The sequence below is a fragment of the Chaetura pelagica genome, unplaced genomic scaffold (assembly GCF_000747805.2).
Source record: "Chaetura pelagica isolate M959 unplaced genomic scaffold, ChaPel_1.0 scaffold386, whole genome shotgun sequence".
Classification (NCBI taxonomy): Eukaryota; Metazoa; Chordata; class Aves; order Apodiformes; family Apodidae; genus Chaetura; species Chaetura pelagica.
In genome coordinates this window covers 3,245,982-3,269,591 of record NW_009953703.1, presented here as the reverse complement: position 1 = coordinate 3,269,591, position 23,610 = coordinate 3,245,982, and the positions used below count along the sequence as shown (strand labels likewise).

General features: G+C 38.2%; 1 protein-coding gene across 1 annotated transcript in view; it reads right to left on the bottom strand.

Moving 5' to 3' along the window:
* The window catches only part of NCKAP5 (NCK-associated protein 5), a 337,214-nt gene that overhangs the window by 72,694 nt on the left and 240,910 nt on the right, over window positions 1-23,610 (bottom strand). The window contains exons 7-8 of the mRNA XM_010000398.1: window positions 7,885-7,953; window positions 1,837-1,875 (exon numbers count right to left, since the gene is read on the bottom strand). Coding sequence (XP_009998700.1) covers window positions 1,837-1,875; window positions 7,885-7,953 — 108 coding nt within the window. The remainder of the gene's footprint in view (window positions 1-1,836; window positions 1,876-7,884; window positions 7,954-23,610) is intronic.

Below are 23,610 nucleotides of genomic sequence, written 5' to 3'. Positions count from 1 at the left end.
GTTATCTATATAATGGGCACCTGCACCAGCCACAGTCTTACATCACCGACCTACAGGTCACCTGGACATCAATGTCTTCAGGGCAGGATACCCAGGACCAGACTTAATGAGGTCAGAACATCTCCCTCTGCATCTTTTAATATATCCAGAGTGGCACCAAAAATCTGCCCAGTGGATACCAGAAGGGTATCCATCCTTCTCCCTGATGTGCAAGGGGCCAAGTGCAACCTTGAGCACCTACTTACCATTCACTTAAGTGCAGATGATCATGGGTGCAGACGTTTGTTTATCCTGCTGTCAGGGCACACTCCCCACTTCTAGGAGTCTAGTTGGCAGAGTTCAAGGTTATCTTGTTCACATCTGAGCCATGCAGCAGCCACCTTGCAGCTATGCCTGCACTTCACTTCCTGCCTCCTTGATCCTGAGCAGCATTCCTGACCCCCTGGCTTGGCTTTGCTTGGACCTGCCTCCTCTCATGGACTTGCCCAGCAAACACAGGACCAAGGCTGATCCTGATCAGTGCCTCCAGGCTTGACCCTGACACGTGGTGCTGTGCACCCTGCCTGCCCTGCTGTTACCCTCTGTCTCTGTGCACCCCAGTGTGGGGTGTTCTGCTGTTCTGAATGATCATAATGGAGGCTTTGGAGCCAGTCCTCAGAATCTATTCCAGTACTTTGATATATTTCCATCTAGAAAGCTTTTGGTTGTGTGGCAGAGGGTTTTGATTATCTTAACTTGGTGTTACTTGCTGCATTTTAAGAATGTTATTTCTTGTCCTGTCATTCAGCGTAGACAAAACAGTTTATTTTCTTCTTTGCACTATCTGCACTAAAAGACTGTATTTATGTCTTTTTCAGACTCGTCTGTTTAAAGCTAAATGATCCAAAGCATTTTAATAATGTCACATTCATCAAGTGCTCTAGATCTCATAAAGGATCATTTCATGAATATTGAAGGGTTCATAGCTTATTATTATAGATCTTTATATTTTGTTTGTCTTCTCCCCTCCCCCTTCAACGAACTGACACCATGGAATCACATTCAACTCAAAGAACACTTTTTTGTAGGACTGTCCTACCAGTTACTCCCTGCCCTCTCTGGGCAGCTGATTGCTGCTGCTTAGATACATTACCTTGCTTTTCTCTCAGTTTAATTTAATCTTACTTTTTTCCAGGTAACTTCCTTCATTTTAGCAAAATAACTCCTCCCACTAGGTTCTATCAGAAACAACCACATTTCATATCCCACCATTTGGAGTGTTAATGGACACTTCAGACATGACTTTTTAAAAAGGTTTTTTAAAACAAAATACACATACTATTACTGGACCCCAGCCCACCAGTAGAGTAGCCAAACCTCCATTCTATACATGGAGACTTCTCTCTTACCCAGGGAAGCACAGGCCCACACCAGAAGTCTTTCTTTCCTCTGAATTTGAGTGACCATGCCAGCTCTTGACATGCACTGTAATTTATCTGTTTTACGTTCCACAGGAACGGATTGTGGGAGTGACATAACTCATTATGGATAGGGAATAGAAAAATCACCATCTGGAGGAAAGATTTTCAGATGCTATTGTCTAGTAACAGATAAACAATAAAAATTGGGTATGGGTCCTATATGACCATGACTTAAGGAAGTGCAGTTTCACAGATTTTTAGCCCCTAGTTTACAAAAAAAACCTTGACTTTGGGCCTGACATGTGGCAGCCTTGATAATTAAATGTGTGAACATAATTTAGAAAATGTACACTACATCAGAATATATATGTCTCAAGTGAGCAATGAGCATCTGCGAGCTTTAAGTTATATCACAATATCAAAAACCACAACTTACCTTTTGTGTAAGCAGAGCCTGAACAACCTGATTAGCTACCTGAAATAAACAAACAAAATAGTTTAAGTAGGTTATCATGTCTGTTTATGAATAACAACATTCTCTGTGGTGGATTTGCACTCCACTTTTCATCTACAATCACCACCACTTCTAGTATTTTCATTATTTACTAGTATTTTCAGCAGATAATGCTAGTAAGAATCCATGGAATGTATGTCAACTTATTTTGTTCTAGTCCTCCTTATAAACAGTGTGTATTATATCAATTGCAGTATGACATGATGGATTTTTGGTTAACTTCTGGCATATCTTCTTTGGACTAGATTAAAATTTCACAGTCCTACAGGCAGCTGGTGTGCATCAGCATGGATTGATTGCATTCACTAGAGCTGATTTGTACCAGCTGAGAATGGAGTCCTGAATGTTTTCATGAAGTTTAATTGTTTCTTGATTCAGTATTGACAAAATGGTACATTTATCATGACAAGCAGAAGCCATAAAGTGCCACAGAAAATTAAAGTACCTACTGTCATCAGAATGTGGCTGGGAGACATTCACACCACATACCTTAATTGACTTGAGTGAGATTACACACAATTGATTAGTAGAACTATATATTCAACAGGGAATTTTTGAAGTTATTTATTTTATACATCCTTTCTAATTTATACTTACCAGCAGGCATAGGGAAGGGAAGAAGGAGGGTCAGAAAGCGAGAATGAGATAAAATTTTCTGTTCATGATGTTTAACTCATAAGTTACATTTCTAATGTAATTTTAAACTATATATGCATCTGTTACCACTCAATGTGTTTGCCTATATTTTTGCTTTTACATTTAGGCAGAGCAACTAGACATCTCACTCTTTGCAAAAAAAAAAAAGACTATTTCTGATTCCTGCTTTGGTTTTGGATTTCAGAAATTGCAGTTAAGCACATGCAGATACCACCAAATCTGCATTGATTCTTCTTACTCCTGGTAAATTAAAGAAAAGAAAACACACCATTGATGTGAACTGAGTTGTAAAGAGTGGAAAATAATTCATTTCTGTAAATAATTCAATTCTGCTGGATCCAAACGCTACACTTGATTCATATGCTCATAAAATGGCCTAGCATCAATTTTCTTCTCCAAACTGGTTCCTAACTTAAGGCAGCCTGTGGAACAATGGTCACATAAAATAGCTCTATACATAATATTAGAGCAGTAATAACCAACAGAAGTAAATATGTTACAATTTTGGAAAACCATGTGCCTTGCCCTATAGGCTTTCAGGATCTACATCCGACAAGTGTTCCTTCCGGCATGTACTTTTAACATCTGTTTGCTCTACCTGAAAATTGAACAAACCACATCAAACACATTATTTCTTTACTTTCTGACACGGAGTTACTTTACCAAGAGAGAAGTAAAAGGTTCTTTGAAGTGTGTACCAGTCACTCACAATGGAATAGCCTAAAAAATTACTCCTATAGCTTTTTATATATTGCACAGAGGAGTATAAATGGCATAATCTTCCAGAAGGGAAAAAAATGAATCACTGATGCATATGTGACAAATTTTCCAACTTAAAGCATATGAATTTAGGTATTGAAGTGAAAGTACCTGCCAGTGAGCCCTAGCTGCCACAGATCTCAAGAAGAGAGATACGTAACTAGTTTCTTTACAAAACGAGGTAATTTTATTCTAGTCTCTAGCAACTTGACAAACTGAGTCACAATCACCATTCAAAGATTTTTAGGTCTGAAATCTTGGTTTTCAGCAGAAACAGAGGTGGGAAGGCTTCAGAAAAAGGTTCTGCAGGTACTAAAATTAATTTAGCAGTCAAGAAGTGGAATCATATCCAAACTTTTGTGTTTGAAAAGACGTTGCCATTTGCACTCCTACAGCACTAGTGGTCAGATGGAAATAAACTGCTAAGCCAGCAGATCTACTTTATTTTTACTTATACACACAGCTATGGACAATGTAAGCCAGCACTACGAAACTGCTAGTCACACCTACCAAAACCTGAGGAAAGAGAGACCACTGAAAGCAGAGGGATTGACTTCTGAGGTGCAGAGAATGTGAACTTCCCACTAGTATGAGGCAGAACTGCAGCTCCTTCCCAGTGAAAGGCAGGCTCTGAAATGACTTGACCTGTGATTCATGCAGTCAGTCAAGTCTGCTGTTAGGTAGTAGATGAGACTACTTGCCTTCACACTGCCTGCCTTTCCACTGCACATCATAGCCAAGATCTTTAGGGGAGGTTTCCTTTTGTGGATTGTGGTAAAAGAGATAAAAGATCCAGCTTCACTTCTTCCTTCCACAATTATGTTTACATACATATGCTATAAAGGGGTCTTAATAGAAAAGGTATAAAAGAAGGAATGAGAAGAATAGACCCCAGTGTAACATCTCTTCTATCATTTGCAGGTACTGAGATTTCACACAGCTGCCTTTAACAGACGGTTTCATACACATAAAGACCTTTCAAATGAACTAAAATGAAAGGCCTTCTATTTTATTCAAATTTTAAAATGCCTTTTAAAGATAACTTTGTATTTTTTATTAGCGAATTCTTTTAAAAAATCAGCAAAATTATCATCTACCCTAAGTTGCACAATTTCCTGCACACAAGCATGGTCAAGTTAGGCAGAAATCTCAGTTGGCAGAATGATGTGAAAAAACATGACTTTACCACTCACCAATAAACTGACAGCAGAAATCCAGATAGGAAACTGCAATCAAGCATGTTAACCTCAAATCCCACAGTTACAAGAAAACAATCCTGGTTTTTGCATCAAATTTTTCAGTGTCAGAAATAAAAATTGATGGGAAATTTCTGAAATAAAAGGAGCTCTCTTCTTATTTATCAAGTACTGGAACTTTTCAATGACATCTTCTTCCAAATACTGTTCTAAAGTTGTTTATATGTACACTTCAGAGACAAACAATTATTTTAAAAATCAGTAAAAATTTATTAAAATTCATAAAGGGCTCACTTCAGCTTGACCCATACACTTTTCAGATTTCATCTCTATGAACATTTGAGTTTCATTGAATTTTACCACAGAAATTATTACAGATTCCATTATTTAAGTCAGAGGTGCAAGCATTCATATATTAAATATGGGACATTACACAAACGAAAAGAAATACAGAAAATAATTGATTATAAACAAAGAAAATTGAGATAAAAATACTGCCAGGGGGAGCTTTAAAAACTCAGCTCTGATACGTTTCTGTCACACAAAGACAGAAAAATCTCAGTGGTTATTTTTGCTTCCTTCATATACAGCTTAATGGCCACCAGTGCCTCAGCAGAAAGCACCCTGGGCACAGCAATTGTCCTTGCTGCATTGCTGTGGAGGCCTGAGGAACCAAGCTGGGACACTCTTGACAGGGTGGACAAATTAAATGATGCTTGAGTGCCTCGAGCAGAGTTTGTCCAGGCCCAGGGGAGAGAAGCTGCAATTTGAGGACACTCAATGATGAGTGGGAGATTGCAGCACTCTCCCAGTAGTTATTAAACAATGTTCTCAACCTTCATTACCTTAAGGGCCTGTCAAGCATCTCAAAGGTGTACCTAGCCAGACTGGCTAGGTATGAGCTAGGTAAGTGCTCTTTGTGTAAAGCCCAGGAGATCTCAATACACTCATAACTAATTGGACTGCACAGGCAGTAGGCCCTCCAATGTTTTGGTGGCAGACTTAGCTGTCTCAGGTTTGAGTGTGATCATTCACAGCCTTGGGTTCTCAGGAACATCTGTGTTCACAGAATCACAAAATCTTACGGCTTGGAAGGCACCACGAAAGATTATCTAGTCCAACCTCCTTGCCAGAGCAGGATCACCTAGAGTTCCTCCCTTTTGAAGCTACCAGGTCTCCTTGGAGCCAAAAAGAGCTGCAGCACTGACAGATACATAGCTGTAGAAGACATGTCTGCTCCTAAAAACTGCTGAAGAAGTCCTGAAGCCCAAACCAGGGGAAGTCTGAAGAGATTTTCAACTCCAAGAAGTGGGATTGGTGTAAGGTGAGTTATGAACAGAGGAAGCATCAGACTTAGTCTTAAAGGAAAGAATTTTCAAGTGGAGGGCTTTTTTTGGTCATAAAAATATGTATAGAAGGCATTTTATTTTCTTGAGATTTTCAGGAAGAATCCCTGTTTGGAAAGGACTTTTGTCACATACAATAGACCCCTCAGAAGACACTGGTTGGAAGTGAAGGGTCTTGATTAGGTTATTCACTAATTACATGTACGTCTCATATCCTGCTCTCCTTATTGTTACTATGATGATGCAGGGTGAAAACGTGATTTCTTGTGAGGCTCCACAAAGGGAATGTGCTCAGGGGGGTGCTAACCTGAAACTCCTGAAGAACCTGCAATTATTAAAGATGGTTTTGTTGTTTGAGTCACTGGCAACAACTTCTAATCAGAAAGGATTCGATCCAAGTTTGTGTCAGCTAAAACAATGCTGGCTACAGTGCCACTGACAAAGCATGGTGGGGGCTGAAGCAGGAAGAAGAAAAAAGTGATACCAAAGCCATGGGGAAGGACAAGAGAGCTCACTGCACACAAAACAGAAGGCAAAAAAAGGAAGAAAATAAGCAAATAAAAAATAAAGCTGGGAAGCACAAAACCACAAGTGATAAGAAGCACTTTCTCCTGAAAAAGTTGACACAGTGGGAGAAGGTGGATACAGCTGTAATAATATGGAAAAACTGAAAACATTCTACATCATGTTGAAGATAATAAAGTTGAGAGCTTAGTTTGACAATTACTTGCTTTTTAAAGTGCAACAACTTGTAAAAAAGCCAACCGAGGATCAGAAATCCACCATGTTACTGCAAACACAATAAAACATATCCATAATCTTATGGAAGGTTTTGCTGGAATGAACACTTATGGTGCTTTACTAATTTCCAAAATTAATTATTCAGGCAGATTTTGTCCTAGAAAAGCAGAACATAATTTTAAGTTAAGATATGTAATTTAAACTAAAATTAGTAACACCCTGGTCATTCAAACCTCATCACCAAGGTTCTGCAGGTATCCCCAGTGCCACACGACAGACAGAATATAACCCCCTGGAAAAAGTCCATCTGCAAGTCTTTTACTCCAGCTTCCCGATAAAAATATGCTATAGTAGCAAAAGTGTGGATTTGCTGATGAAAAACTGCACTAGACCGGAGCCTTCTTGTACCAGAGCGCCACTGTTCATGTCAGTAACAATTCAGCAAATGTTGATTAAATATTTAAAAAACCGGTATGAAGGTATGAATTGCCACCTGCATGGTTTCCACACTCATGCACTCTTTTCTCAAAGGTACAGCTGAAATGCTGGTGTAGTTTTTATTTTGTTTGCATGTTAGCTACTTACGTTAGCTTACTTATGCTACTATGCACTTGTATTATGGCACGGGTAAACGACTTCTACAAAGCAGCCCTTGGAGCTACTAAAAGCCTTGAAACTATTTTAAGCTCCTGTGTGTGCTGAAGAGCCCTACTTCGGGATAAATGGCAAAAAGAAATGCTCAGACAGGAACTGATGGGTGCATTATATTGTAACTTTAACTAGAAGGTCTGAACCACGTAGTAGAAGTGAGATGACTGCTAGAAAAAACTCCAGCACCAAAAGCTGTGCAGGTAACCTTAAAGGGGAACCAAGAGACTAAATTCCCTGGTAACAGAATTTATTACATGAGAAAACTGGAGGATTTTTGATAGAAGCCACTGCCACCTGTGTTTCATTCTACTGAAAAGGAGTACATAAAACCTAACAGGCAAATTTTCAATTTGTCCTCCTAATGAAACCAAACCAGTTCTAAACACTGGTCAAAGGGATATCAACTTTTTTTGGGAGGAGATACAGCCAAAATAGGATTTACAGCAGAGGTCATGGAGAACGGTATCCATGACTGCCAGACACATGTTCTTGGAATTAATTAGAATGAGGTAATACTAGAAAATCACAGTACAATGTCAACCTTGTAAGAGAGGGAGAGATTAATTTTTATTCATTTAATTATAGTACCAGGTAGAGAACAACCTTTTTATCCACCTTACCTCATCAAGGCATCTTTCATACTGTTCTCTCTGATTTTCATTTTCTAGAGCCAGCGCTGAATTCTCTGCCTACAGTAAAATAGAATAAATAAATACAAATGTAAATTAATCAAAGGGTATCTTGTACTACATGACAAATCATAACAATTCTCTGGGTGCTTACTTTGTGTACTTCTTCAAGATCCAGAATAAAAAGCACCACACAATTAATTTTGTTATTTTGAGTAAAAACAGAAGCGACATTAATTTATGAGATCACTCACACCATGCATTACAATGGAGAACAATATCAGAGCGGATATTCCAAGTATGCCCATGATCTCATATTGTCAGGTGCCACAAAGCTGCCAATGAAACACTATAGAAGATATTAGTGTATCTTTTCTTCCTGTCCCTTTTTTGTTCAGAGTGAACTTGCTATCTGAGAAAGCCACTTGGAAGCAGACACGGCTACTCTCAGAAGGAAACAAAATGCAATCTGTAAGCTTTTAACTGTGGCAGCTCTTCAGCAGCCAGGTTTCTGCAGTGGGTACACTGATCATACCACAGGTAATTGTTGAATCACACCCTTAACTGAACCAGATACATATATTAGTCTTTACTTAAAAAGCAGTCCCTACAATTTCAAGAATGAGTGAGGTATTTTACTATACCTAAATGCAAACTTAAAGTCAGAACATTTTTCTCGTGTATGTCTGTTTAAATATGATAAAGTTTCCTGTATAGTAGTGCCTTTCGTCTGTCTTTAATTTCCATTACTCTTATATTTTTGCATAGTGCAAATTTCAAAATGGCACAATCTGGTATGTAAATTACAGTAAACCAATGTATTTTTCTATGTATTATGACTTGACTTCAGGAATTCTTTTAGTATTGGAAAAGGAAAATCTCTACAGTGTCATATATACTGTGGCATCAAAGCAAGTTTCAACCAGTTTTCTCTTAGAGTGAGAAATTAAAAACAATATAAGAAAATCTATGAGTTAAATCTGGCTCTAGAAACCTCTCTGCCTCCCATGCGTAACTTCACATCATGTAACCATAATACTAAAATCAATGCATTCACATAATTACAACTGTTACACAATTTACATTACTTGCTTCACTTCAACCTTCTGTCAACCTATAAAAACAAATGCTGTTTCATAAGAATTGTGGTTATACAAAACAATGGTCATAAATAGAGTTAACATTTGCAACTTTACAGAAAAAAAATGATTTAATGTACATCAAAGAGTCTAAGGAAAGATGCATATTTTTCTCTTCCTTTTTAAGAAAAGTCAACGATTCAACAAAATGAAAATACCAAAATACAATCAAAGTATTAATTAACAACAATTTAATATACAGCTAAAACCTAAAAATAATATTAAGAAGAAATGTAAACCTACATAATTATCCAGCATATTGAAAGACAAAAAGAATATCAGGGGCATAAGAAACGAGGGCATATAGAATTTACTTATTTACAAGGTTTTTTTTTAAAAAATAAATATAAGGAATCAGTGCTTTAACTTGAGGGTACAATCCAAGCCAGCAAAGGTGATAAAATGCTCTGCATTATATTTTCACAGTGTCACCCACCAATGAATTCAACATATGGCTATAAAAAGTCTATGGGTGATCCTGCAGAGAGCACAGTGAGATGAGGAGGCACAAAGTACAGATGCAGAAGTTAAGGAACAAAGTCAGAGCAGAAGCTGCAAAAGCAGCAGTAAGAAATCAGAAGCTGCAGGGTAAACAGTCCTCCATATTAAAGAGGCTATCAGATACAGTTATCAGTTTGCTTTAACAGACACATTCTTGCAGATTGATTAATAAAATTTAAGAGATGATTGCACATGAAAATATATTTGAGTTAAAGATTTTCAGATGTTTTATCTTTGAATATCACCCTAAAATGCCATAAAAATAAATAAATAATTCCTTACTGTTTTGAGGCAATTACTGAAAGATTAGTCTGCACTCATGCATGTTGGCATACCTATGGGCTTCATATTTTTAAATTTTCACTAACATATGAATATATTGCATAATTTTATCCTGAAGTAGTTAGGGCAGACTGTTCCCATACAGAGAAGTCTAAAAGAACTACAACACAGGTTACTATACCAAAACCCCAGAGTGCTTCCTATATTTATCTTACTCTTTTTTTTTTTTTTGGAAGCTAAGCCTTATTGGATCTGTTCACAGAATCTCTGATTTCAGTGAGCTACTCCTTTACAAATAGCCAGCCAAAATTAAGAAATCTGAACTTGACAGCATTATAAATAAATCCTACATTTTCCCTCTTATCAAGCGATAGCGGAAACATCTGTATAATAAAACCCTTTTTCACCCCACTGGCTTCCAAGTCTAGTGAAAGGCTGTAATGCAGTCAATGTTAGCTTGACTTTTGTGCTTCCTGATTGCTGAGCAAATCATGCCTATTTATTTGGCATTTTTGTAATGAGAGCTGGACTAGAAGGGCACACTTGACTGATTTTGCTTAAGATCCTGTCCCAGCTTCCACAACATGGGAAAACCAGTACTTGACTGATATACTAAATCACTCTATGTTGCAACTGAATGCTTGATAATAATCCTTATACCCCCAAAAGTATTCATTTGGAAAATTTGTAATAGCACTTGTGATCTCAAAACCCTGCCTCCTAATCCAAACCTTCATTTACTTAACAGAAACCACTGGGTTTTGGCATTATTTTAAGTCTGCTCAATTTTTGCTTAGAGGGATCTGCCTTCCTCCAGTATTGCATATTCTAAGCATTTTTTGCCGGTTAATCAAAGTAGGTCTCCTTGGAGGAAAGCACTATTACATTTTATTTTCATTTTTATTTTCAGGCCATACTTGCACTCTGTTTCTCACAGCATGAAAGCTATTGCACCCTTGTAGCCACCCAGAGGCAGTGGTAGAGAAGTACCGACCCCTAATGCAGTGACTCCTCCCATACCTAACCTAGCAGGGGACTAGGCAGGGAAAAAGCTAGATTGCTGAGAAGGATGCTCTCTTAGATATCAACTGATTTCTATACTGATTTCTAGTTTCAGGTATAGCTGTCCTCTAGGAATTTGTCTGTATATTATGTTACACATATGTAGAGTCCCGAGTTGTCTCGGGTGGGGGCCTCATTAGATAACCACCTGGACTCTGTTCTCGCAAGGAGAGCCCCTCGTTTGGTAAACACCCTGATAAACTGGACACTGTCCTTGAAAGGGAAGCCCCCCCTTTGGCAGCCACCCTGATAAATGGGTCACTGTCCTTGCTTGATAAGGAACAGTGGCCAGAAAGAGAGGCCGGGCCAAGATGCCATGAAAGAGGCAGACTCAACATGCTCAGGATGTGCACCTGCCATGCAAGGACCACAACATACAGAGATGATGGTTAGATCCAAGGGTGGTGATATCTTTTCTATCTCCCTTTTTCTTTACTTCTCTTCCCCTTTATCTCTCTCTCTCTCTCTCCCCCTCTCTCTCTGTTTCTAACCTTACTCTCAGCACATAAGGGTAACAAAATTTATAATTTTGTTAAGTTTTTCCAGTTGCAACCTGTTGTTTTGAGAGTACAGTTTTGCAAAATTCTGCCAGTTGTAATCTGTCGCTTTGAGAGTGATACTCAGGAATACACACAGGAAACTGTGTGTTTCCTTTTGACAAGCTTTATAATCTTACTCATTTTTAAGTAATGTTTTGTATACGCCTTCTCTGTAATGGTCTTGCTCTCAGAATACCACGTGGAGAATTCCAGAGGTTAATCTTGCCGACTGGGTTGATAAAAGAGATTAATTAAGAGAGGAAGACTGGATCCAGATATCCCTGGGTCAACTCCCACCTCTGGGGAACTCTACCCATACTCTGTGGGACGTGATATTTACTTTGGGCACCCACCTCTGGGGAGCTGTGTCCGCTTTGTGGGACGTACTGCCATATCCACCTAGTGGGACATAACAGCACAGAAATAAACTCTGTCCTTGGGCTTTGCAACCAGTAGGAGCGATGCCTTGAGCAACTTGATCTAGTGGGAGGTGTCCCTGCCTATGCAGGAGGGTTGGTACTAGATGATATTTAAGGTCCCTTCCAACCCAAACCTTTCTGTGATTCTATGATTCTATTAAACTGCCACAGACAAGTGACACTTGGCGCCTACAGTGCGTGGCTTCTCCTGGGGGAGGGGTCAGCTCTAAGCACAGCATCACTCAGGCAGCCAAAAGTAACTGTGGCATAATTTATCATTAAATGGAACATTACATGTTGCTTTTGGATCATTATAGATTCAACGATCCTAAAATGCCAAAACAGAGCTACCTCCTAGTTCTCATTTGGAAGAAAGTATTTTGCACCAGAATCTCTCCAAACATGGAAAATGTAAAGATTTCAATCATGGCTCAGATAATGCTAAACAGCCTTCAACTGGCTTAATTAGAAACAACTTTGTTCTGAATTGTGAGAGTGAGTTTATGGAAAATCAATTTGAAAGTGAAAACTTCAGACTAGTTTGTGTAAAACAGAGGTTGCTTTGTATTGGTACCATCAATAAGATACAGCCAACGCAAGAGACTCTGTCACCTCTGATTTTAATCCCTTTCTCAGCGTGGAAAACATAGCCCTAGTAATGACGAAGACTATATTGAGGTCAGCTAAGAGCTTTCTCTCTCCCCTTCGCAGATGTTGAAGAACATGCTGTATTTTCTCCTACAGGGCAGCAGTTTGCACTGTTTCACTCAAGGCTAGTAACAGAGTACACACCTGATGCATTGAGCTTTAGCCCTGTACCTGCTGAAGTCAGTGAGAACCTACTATTTATCTCCCATGAATGTAGACACAAGTCAGGTCCAAAGAAATAAAGTGCATTTCTTTTCATATTACACAATCTTTCCTTGAAATTCTTTCAGGTTAAGAGGAAGTTCACTGGTTCACAATGAATTGTTGCTCACCGTGCTACAGGAGAAATACAGAGACAGAGAGCAGCCTTAGCCTTTTTCATGTTTCTATAAATTGTAATATACTGCATCAGTAAAGGTAGGCCAATTTATTACAACTCTTAAAGCATCTCTAAAACTGTCATGATAATTAGCTTTAGGATACTCTTAAAACAAAGAAGCATTTATTCAGCCAGTACAACCTAATCTTTAAACTCTTCTGAAAATGCATCTTGACCTGAAGTCTAAAATGCATCTCAAATATATCCTTAATGTCATCATATGCTTTTCTGCTAATGAACAGAAGACACTACAGCTTTTTGAATCATAGGGAAAAACACAATACAAGCCACCCATATCCCTGCCCCAAAACAGAAGGAAATGTTGTCTCCCAAAAAGTCTTCCTAACCAGTAGGCTCTGAGCCAAAAAATGCTCTGCTCCTTTCTGGCTCATAGTCATTCCCTCTGGGTTTGCATAGTAAAAGCACAAGGTCTCCCACCAGTCTCACTGTGTTAAATCTGAGACTTTTAAGGGTGTTCTGTCCTCACCTACACTGAGAGCACACAGCACCTTTCAGCTAAGTAACAGCACCAGATGAAATAAATACACAGCCGATAAATACACTCTTACACTGATGTAGACATTTAAGATGATTTCATCCTTCTCTCCTCTTCTGTTTAAACATCTTTAGTGAGGATTATTACAGCAGGTTAAGGATTGTCTAGTAGCTACACTTTTTTCAGCATTTTCCTGTCTTTGCTAGAAGTGGCAGACACATTCTCATGTCTGCGAATGTCATGAGACATCCATATCTCCTCCAGATTTGCCTCTCTAAGTGGCACTTGAGGGGAAAACTTTCATTTAACATCCTGCAAAAACCATTTCTGTGTGCTTCTTGAAAGAGCAAACTGAAGTGCTTAAATCATGTTTGAAAAAAGATTTCGATTTAAGTCCCTAAAGGGATTTTCAAAAAGTTTAAACTTTACCATTTTGTGCCTTGATTTATTAAGTCAAGAGAACAGGAACAACATTTTGTTATCTAGCTAGCCTGTTCCAACACATTATGAATTATGATATATTTGGTGCACTGGGCCTTTAAGTGAAGAATTATTTTGTATACGTATTAGGAAGTCTTCAACAGAAAGTCCTCTACACTTTTATAATCAGAAGGAAATGAATTTAAACACTGAATTTTCTACTAGAAGGCATGAATAAAACAGAAGCATGTACAACAGTTGCCCTTACTCAACCATTGTAGAGTTGAGACAAAATAAAAGGACAGGAGGAGGAGGAGAGAATAAAGGGGAGAGTAGTATTTGTTTTGCATTAAGGGAAAAGGAGCCTGTAGAATCATGGAATGGTTTGGGTCAGAAGAGACCTTTAGCAATCATCTAGTCCACCCCCACTGCCATTGGCAGGAGATGAAGGTCTAAAGGTTGTACGTCAAGTTAGCAGCTCAGCATGCTTTGAAGGTATCATCAATAAAGGTCAAGAGGAAGAAAGTTATGACAGTGAACTTTAAAATCCCTGACAGGATGCTACAACACTGGTTACCGGGCACACTTCTTTGTTATTCATACTAAAACCATTTGTCCATTTAGAGAAAGCTTTATTGATTTACACAGACACTCATTTGTCATGCCCTGTGCAGTGTATTAATACGCTGTCCAAGCATTTCAAATGTGCTCAGCAATTTTTTTCCTGCTTTCAGCCTCTGATTTTGTGCATTTTTGTGGTCACAGCTTCATACAGTATAGACGAGAGGTCAAAACCTAGGTCAACAACCGTTGTTGGTAAGGTAAGAAGTAATGTAATTTTTCCTTAGGTCCTTATGGCATTCATTTGGTAAACTGACATTCTACGAAGAGTTTACCACTTGAACCATATCTTTGGCCAAAGGAAACATTTTGCCTTACTCTGTCCATGTTACACAGAACATTAGTCCTTTGAAAGCGTAACTCAACAAATTGTCAGAGAAAGGTTTAACGTTACAGTTACATTGGTTAGAAGTGCTGAAAATTAGCTTTGCATTTTTAAATCAACACAATTATAGCAATAAAAGCCTTAATTTAACTCAAGCACTATGAAAGCATTTCCACTGGCCACTTTCCAGTGCCTTTTATATTGCTATAGACAGCAATTTGCTAGGAGTAAAATGAGGACTGCACTTTCAAACCTGGCTGTCAACATTTGGATGTTTGCACCTTTTGCTTAAGGTTCCACAATACAGAAACACAGGAGCAACCATGGAGTACCTCCCAGCTGAACTGCAGCCAATGTGCTCTGCTCCCTAGTCACCCATCCTTGGTGAGACCTCACCTAGAATACTGTGTCCAGCTCTGGTGCCCCCAGAACAAGAAAGATGTGGACCTGTTGGAATGTGTCCAGAGAACAGCCATGATCCGAGGGCTGGAGCACCTCTGCTATGAGGACAGGCTGAGGGAGTTGGGGTTGTTCAGCCTGAAGAAGAGAAGGCTCTGGGAGGACCTTATAGTGGCCTTCCAGTACCTGAAAGGGGCTACAGGAAAGCTGGGGAGGGTCTTTTTACAGGGGCTTGAGAGGACAAAGGGTAATGGTTTTAAGCTGAAAGAAGAGAGATTTAGGTTAGAGATCAGGCATAAATTCTTCAGTGTAAGGATGGTGAGACACTGGAACAGGCTGCCCAGAGATGTTGTGGGGGCTCCATCCCTGGAGGTGTTCAAGGGCAAGTTGGATTTGGGCTCTGAGCAGCCTGTTCTAGTGGGAGGTGTCCCTGCCCATGCAGGGGAGTTGGAACTCGATGATCTTTAAGGTCCCTTCCAACTCCAAAAATTCTGTGATTCTGTGATCCTCAGGATACTAACTGACATTGGAGAATGCTAGGTACCAATGAAGTAAGCAGTGAATTAGCAGACTAATAGTTAAATGTTAGTGCATGCTTTTTCAGATGTCTCAGTCTTAACTATTTCTTCCACCTCATTGAGATGGGGGAAAAAAATCCAAAAAGGACAATTTAGTGATATGATGACAGCCAGGATTCTCAGCCTTGCTTCTGAGCACATGGGCCCATAGCCTTCTCTGCTGTATCAATTTCCAACTTTTCTTTTTTAGCGTGATAAAATACCCTATTCTTTTTAACCACACTTAAAACAGTTGACACATTTTAGCTGGAATACGCAGCCACTTTTCAGTTCACATTTAGGTAAAACATGGTATGAAAGCAACACTCACGAGATGTTAAATAATAAAATATGGAACCATACAAGTGTTAATTATAATTCTGTCTATAAAAAGGCCACATTAAAACTTACTGGGTATTACTGGTAGAGGTAATTCCTGCAGTTCAAAAGTTTTTAAAAATTCTTTATTGACACAAAAACATAGTGACATTCGAACAAGCCACCAACAGATCTCAAAGGCTGTCTCTCTCACAAACCATGCTATGCTCTAACTGTGCTAACAAATAAAATGTGTTTGTAGTCTTACAGAGAGCAGTTATAGTCTTCTTCTAACATATGCTAGAAATCAGAAGATACTCTGTCAACATCAGAAAGCTAACCACTTTTTAACACAAAAACTTGGGTTTAAATGTTCCTAACAAAAAGCAGACCAAGATCGTGAAGATGAATATGATGTTTTACCAATTACTGATGAGCTGATTCAAGTATTTAAACATTAATTTACACCAGAACTTGTATAACAGCTTTAAAAATGGTATGGATTGCATGCTGCCAGCGATCAGAAAACAGAATTTAGTCATTTATCTGCACTATATCACAGGGAGAGACTCCCACCCAGGGTCCCCTACAGGGCTTACAACCACAGAGCTCCTTTCCTGTCTGTTAAGTGTTACCCAGTTCCCACAAAAAGAAACAACAGGTGTTTGACATCCATAATGAAACTCCTTTTTGAAAGAAGGGGATAACTAAAATTTAAGCCTTCAAATCTACTCATATTGGATAAACATATGAACTTCAGGATATTAATCAAACAAACCAAAATCAAATGAGATTTATACACTGCTGATGAGACTGTCTCCTAAAACCAACTAAAAGTAAACCTCATGTTCCTGGGAATTCCTTTGTGAAATACCTTTACTTCTTTTAATTTTTATTTTTCAGAATTTGGGGATGGAAATGGTAATATTTGTCTTTTTTATTTTGACTAACTCTAAATTAGTTAAGAGTAATGAGCCTTTAAAACCTTCAATATTTTCCATTCTGACACCACAGAAATGTCTGGAGTTGACATTTTAAAGAGAAGGTTGGGAATACATCTAGCAAAACAGACTGCATTAAAAGCCCAGGCTTATCTTACAGCAAATAAATATCTAGGCTACTAACAGATACATTAAAAATAGCTTTGTATGTTTACTCACATGTAAATAGCAGCAAATTCCATCATTATTTACAGAGACTATAATAGACACAATATATCCAAAGGTAAGGCACTGTCAATACAGGCCTTTGAACAAATAGCTTAAAATTACAAAGGATGCCTTCTTTTCCTCAGAAGTCTTCCAGGTGATCATGTATAAAACTTTTTTTCTTTTTTTTTAGAACAAGGAGTATAAGAGACGTAAAGAAGCAGAGACAGGCAACATAAGGCTGTGTGCATTTCCTCTAGTTGAAGACATATATTCTACACATTATGATCTACATAATGCATATACACTTGATAAAGCACAGAAGTGCAAGCATGGAAAACCACAAGTCCCAACAAAACTCCTATTTTTTGTTACTTATCCTGTGAATAAAGTGCTGAGCAGTGTGCCTCACTGGGCACTGCTCTGCACTGAGATCCAGGCACTCACCTTCCATAATATTCCTAGGCTGCCTGAACAGGAGCAGCTGTTATTAATGAGGGGTGAAATGACAGACAAGAGAAAGCCTCCTCCCTCAGAGTCAGTAGAGCCACGTGCCATGAATCCTGTCATACAGCAACACTGACTTGGGCAGTCAGGAAGGAAGAATGCTGGAACTCATTCTCCTTTCCCAGAGGGCCATGAAGATGACCAAAATTGTTCAGCCTAGTGCCTGAAGGGGCTGATAAGAAAGATGAGGATCAACTTTTTAGCAGGGCCTGCTGAGATAGGGCAAGGTGTGATGGTTTTAAAATAAAAAAGGGTAGATTTAGAGTAGGTACAAGGAAGAAATGTTTTACAATGAGGGTGGTGGACCACTGGAACAGGTTGCCCAGAAAGGTGTTGGAGACCTCATCCCTGGAAACATTCAAGGTCAGGCTCAACCAGGGTCTGAGCAACATGATCTAGTCAAAAAGGTCCCTGCACCCTGCAGGGGCCTTGGCTCGATGACTCTAAAAGGTCCCTTCCTCATGTTCCTGGGAATTCCTTTGTGAAATACCTTTACTTCTTTTAATTTTTATTTTTCAGAATTTGGGGATGGAAATGGTAATATTTGTCTTTTTTATTTTGACTAACTCTAAATTAGTTAAGAGTAATGAGCCTTTAAAACCTTCAATATTTTCCATTCTGACACCACAGAAATGTCTGGAGTTGACATTTTAAAGAGAAGGTTGGGAATACATCTAGCAAAACAGACTGCATTAAAAGCCCAGGCTTATCTTACAGCAAATAAATATCTAGGCTACTAACAGATACATTAAAAATAGCTTTGTATGTTTACTCACATGTAAATAGCAGCAAATTCCATCATTATTTACAGAGACTATAATAGACTTACAATATATCCAAAGGTAAGGCACTGTCAATACAGGCCTTTGAACAAATAGCTTAAAATTACAAAGGATGCCTTCTTTTCCTCAGAAGTCTTCCAGGTGATCATGTATAAAACTTTTTTTCTTTTTTTTTAGAACAAGGAGTATAAGAGACGTAAAGAAGCAGAGACAGGCAACATAAGGCTGTGTGCATTTCCTCTAGTTGAAGACATATATTCTACACATTATGATCTACATAATGCATATACACTTGATAAAGCACAGAAGTGCAAGCATGGAAAACCACAAGTCCCAACAAAACTCCTATTTTTTGTTACTTATCCTGTGAATAAAGTGCTGAGCAGTGTGCCTCACTGGGCACTGCTCTGCACTGAGATCCAGGCACTCACCTTCCATAATATTCCTAGGCTGCCTGAACAGGAGCAGCTGTTATTAATGAGGGGTGAAATGACAGACAAGAGAAAGCCTCCTCCCTCAGAGTCAGTAGAGCCACGTGCCATGAATCCTGTCATACAGCAACACTGACTTGGGCAGTCAGGAAGGAAGAATGCTGGAACTCATTCTCCTTTCCCAGAGGGCCATGAAGATGACCAAAATTGTTCAGCCTAGTGCCTGAAGGGGCTGATAAGAAAGATGAGGATCAACTTTTTAGCAGGGCCTGCTGAGATAGGGCAAGGTGTGATGGTTTTAAAATAAAAAAGGGTAGATTTAGAGTAGGTACAAGGAAGAAATGTTTTACAATGAGGGTGGTGGACCACTGGAACAGGTTGCCCAGAAAGGTGTTGGAGACCTCATCCCTGGAAACATTCAAGGTCAGGCTCAACCAGGGTCTGAGCAACATGATCTAGTCAAAAAGGTCCCTGCACCCTGCAGGGGCCTTGGCTCGATGACTCTAAAAGGTCCCTTCCAACCCAAACTATTCTATGATTCTATGAACACTGCCACTGTTGTAACAGCACAGGGTGTCTCCCCAGAAGCGCGCAGCCGAGCACAACGGTACAGGCCACACAAACATAAGATGTAAGACTGAATTTTTATGCAGGTAACAGTGTATGCATGCAATAAAATTTATTTTCTCTTTTTCCAATATTTACACTCTTTGATCCTTCCCCTTGCAAACTGTGAATCAGAGGCAGCTGTTCCACCTCGTTCTTCTTTTTTCCTCTTGTTGTAAGAGCTTTGCTCCCTTCTGGAACTCCTCTTCCTTAAGAACTGAGAGTGTTTCTCTCTGACAGACTTACTGTGCTTTCCCATGTAATATTAACAGGCAGTTATTACCTCTATCAAAGAACTAAAAATAAAATCCTACATCCATGAAAAAAGTATGAGATCTTGAAACTCTAAGTTAAACTAAGATTCTTACAATTAATGCAGGCAGAAAAAGGCAAGCGGTGTGGATGTGATTAATCTTAAAGAGCATTTTGTGTTTAGTATCAATTTGTATTTTAAACATATTTTAAACATTTTAAACACCTTAGCATTCAAAACTCTTCTATGAATTTATCACAGCACTTTTGGTCAGTCGTATTTGTTGCAAAAAGACCAAACTCTTCAGGGAAAATTCTAATTATTTGAAATCAGTAAAGACTACTTGAAAACCATTTATTATCTACACATTGAACACTGAAGCTTGTTATAAAAACTTCAGTGCAGCCATTTTCAAAGAAAATGTTTGCTTTGATTTGAAAGGAAACATTTTGCAGAAGATTTTCATCAAATTTAAAAATGACATTGAAACCAGTAAAATATTTCCAGGGTTTTAGGTCCTTCTGAAATGATAAATATGGTAACTACTTTTAAAAAAAAAATAAATCATTTGTATAATGACAAAACAGAAGGAATTTTTATGTTTTGTTGGTTTTTTTTCAGTTCACATCTTGAGGAAAACATAAACTTTCAGGGCAGTTTTTCAAGCAGCAAGAAAGGCAACTTCAGAAATTACTTTAAATGAGTTACTCTTCAAAGCTTTGCAGTTCTGACCATGAGGTTACTGACTCAGTGACAGTTTTCTGCTTTCTGTGATTCCATTATCCACACCTTCCTGAGTAGCATACTCAACATCAAGGTTAATCTAATGGAGAGTTTGAAAAAAATGGGGCATTTCAGATCTATGTATGAAAATTAATCTTTGAGCAACTGTATTCTAACAGAAAGCATTTCCAATTTTTCCCCACTTGTCTAGCTGAGATGTTCAGAGTAAATACAGGCAATGCTATTACTAATTCATAGTGCTGGAAAGCAGATAAAGAGAAGAAAGTCCGAAAGACAGTTTGCCTTCACAGGATACAACTCACTATCTACATATATGAATAAGATATAAAAGACCTTCCTCTCATTTTCTTCAGAACTTGAAATTAAAGAGTTCAACTATTCCTTTTAGCTAATTTAATACACCTTTTCAGATTTTCGCAGGTCACATTAAAATATTCAATTCAGGGATAATTTTAGAATTGCATTAATAAAAAATAGTGACTTTTTCTTTAAAAACTGAGATAAATTAAAAATCATAGTCAGTGGAATTAAGTAGAAAACCTTGATGTTAAGCACCAGGAAGCCAAGGAGTGCACATAGGCATATACAGGTATTTATTTTGCTTAATTTCTAGAATTTCAATTTATCAAAAGCACCTCTTTTCCTCTAAAAGTAGCTTCTACATACATATATATATATAATTTTATTTTTTTTCTAATAGCATTGGAATTAACATGAAATGTAACTTCATAGATCAGTGCAAAAAATGGCCCTCTTGCTCTAACTGGTACTTCCAGACTTCTCCATGCACCTGAACCAAAGGGCTGTTAGGAAATTATAGTAACCAGTTCAAATTTGGAGCTCAGTCATTCCCCTCCACAGGAAAATAAACAAATTAGTGTGCTTGGGGTTGACAACAGAAAAAGAAGATTCAATACTTTAATGCATTTATTTTTTTCCCATATGTCTTTTAATGTATAACCAACAATGCTATTAATTGTCTCCCATTAATTATTCTGGGTCTCACTGGAAGGTGAAACAACAGATGTTTTGTTCTGTCTTGAGAGAAAGTGGATGTTCAATTTTAATCAAGGAATATTTTTTCCAATTATTTATCCTAAGTTCCTTATTTAGTTAAAATAAAAATAATGATGAATGTGTGATTTTAACTGACAGCCTGCAAAACACCCCATATGCTTAAAAGTCACACTCACTGGCTGCCTGATGTGAAATGCACATCATTCTCTGTTATCCAATGGCTCTTTTAAGTGGGAAACTCCTAATTTTTTCCTTCTCCAAAGAAACATGTATGACTTGTTATGAAATGGAAAAAAAATATACAACTGCTTTTCTTTTTAAAAAGTAACTCTCAAGCTTATTTCTTCTTTGAATTCTGAGAAGAATAACTTCTATTTGCTAAACTATGCAATAGACTTAAAGTATTGCATGATGTTATAATTGATATCATCACAAGATTTTAAAAAATATAATAAAATATAAAATATATTATTTTCCTTCTCCTGTGATGAATCATTTCACTCTATTCCTTTAAAGACTTGGATATAAAGTCTTCCACTGCAATAAGCTATTAGTGTCAACTGTTTCAGAAGTCATAACATAAATTTACAACAAGTTTCTCTGGTTTTAACTACAAGGGGGCATTGAATTATTTCTGAAGGCAACATTTCCTGCAATTTCACTTTCTTCATCAGAAGTCACCCATAAGTCAACTGCCCTAGGTATTTCAAAATGAACCTCTTTGGATGGCTTCAGTTATTTCCTTCCCTTCCAGCTAGGGAGGTGTGAACCAAAGCGAAGCAGATCAGGTGCTGCTGCACTGTATTACCAACAGGATCAAATGCCATCCAACGGGCAGCAATTCTTTTGTAGCCAATAGCCAACTTCTAACAACTGAAACACAAAATTACTGCTCAGTTTCTTGCTAACGGAAATAAAACTCTATTTGCAAATACCACCTTGCTTCTCCTGAAAGCTCTGAACATTTCCCTCTCCTTTTACAGGCATGGTAAGTAGCAAACAGTGTCCTTCGCCCGACGCGGCGACACGCGGTAGGCTGATTTTTGCACTGACATTTGTTAAATTAAAAGTTCTGATTCATTTTATTTTTAACCTTTTACAGTGGAACAGCAGACTGGCAAAGTAATTGTATTTTTATCAAAAGAACAACAACTCAGACACCAAAATCTCTCTATTTTAAAGCTTTTAAAGTTCAGGGTTGCATCTGCTTTTTCTGCCTTGCAGACCATGCTCATTTCAGGGAAGATGGATGTAGAGTGATGAGGATCCCTTGGAATCTGTCTGATGGGGCAGTACCCAACTGCTACCCTAACTAGTAATATGAAATTTCTCTTCTGATGCTGGCTGACAGTGGACTGGGTTCCTTTTACATGAAATTAGAGGAGGAATTCCAGTTGCTGATGGGCTTAACCAGAGCTTGGCCAAAGTAAACTACCCAGTATGTATGTAATGGTCCTTAGCACCAACAGCTTGGGTCTAGGGATCTTCTCCTATTATGGTGCCCTGCTTGCTACTTTTAAGACCTATAATTACAGCAGATTACCCTCAGATCCTAAACTAATAGTGATACACCTAGGGAAGTCAACTGCCAGAAGAAGGATTGGGAAGGATTTTTCTTACATACAACAGAGACATGCCAGAGGCATTTTTTTACTTGGGTAATTTTACAGCTTTGTACTGAAAATACTTCATGCAAATAGAAAATATGAAACTGTACAAAACCATATACATTAAAGCCAGCTACATGGAAACTAAACACTATTTTAATTACGAAGTGTTACAGTGCAATACTAAATACTTTCCAATTATTTACTTAACCTTGTTCTTCAGCATATACAATTTATCTCATTTTTTTCATTGTACTTATATTTGTTGTAAACTACATCACTAGGAGGTCCAAGAAAAGCTTTAGATTACACAGTGTGGGAGAATCCAGTAAACTGTAGTTCTTAAAAAACAAGCCTTGGATGATCATAACAGTCTAATATGGAACACAAACTAAGTCAAAGTTGATGAGATTCAATGGTGCTCCAGTAAGAAGCTCAGGCATGAAAAGCATAGCAGCAGCAGCAGCCCAGCTCTGATCTACATAATGAGCCCAATCTGCACCACACATTAGTAAGC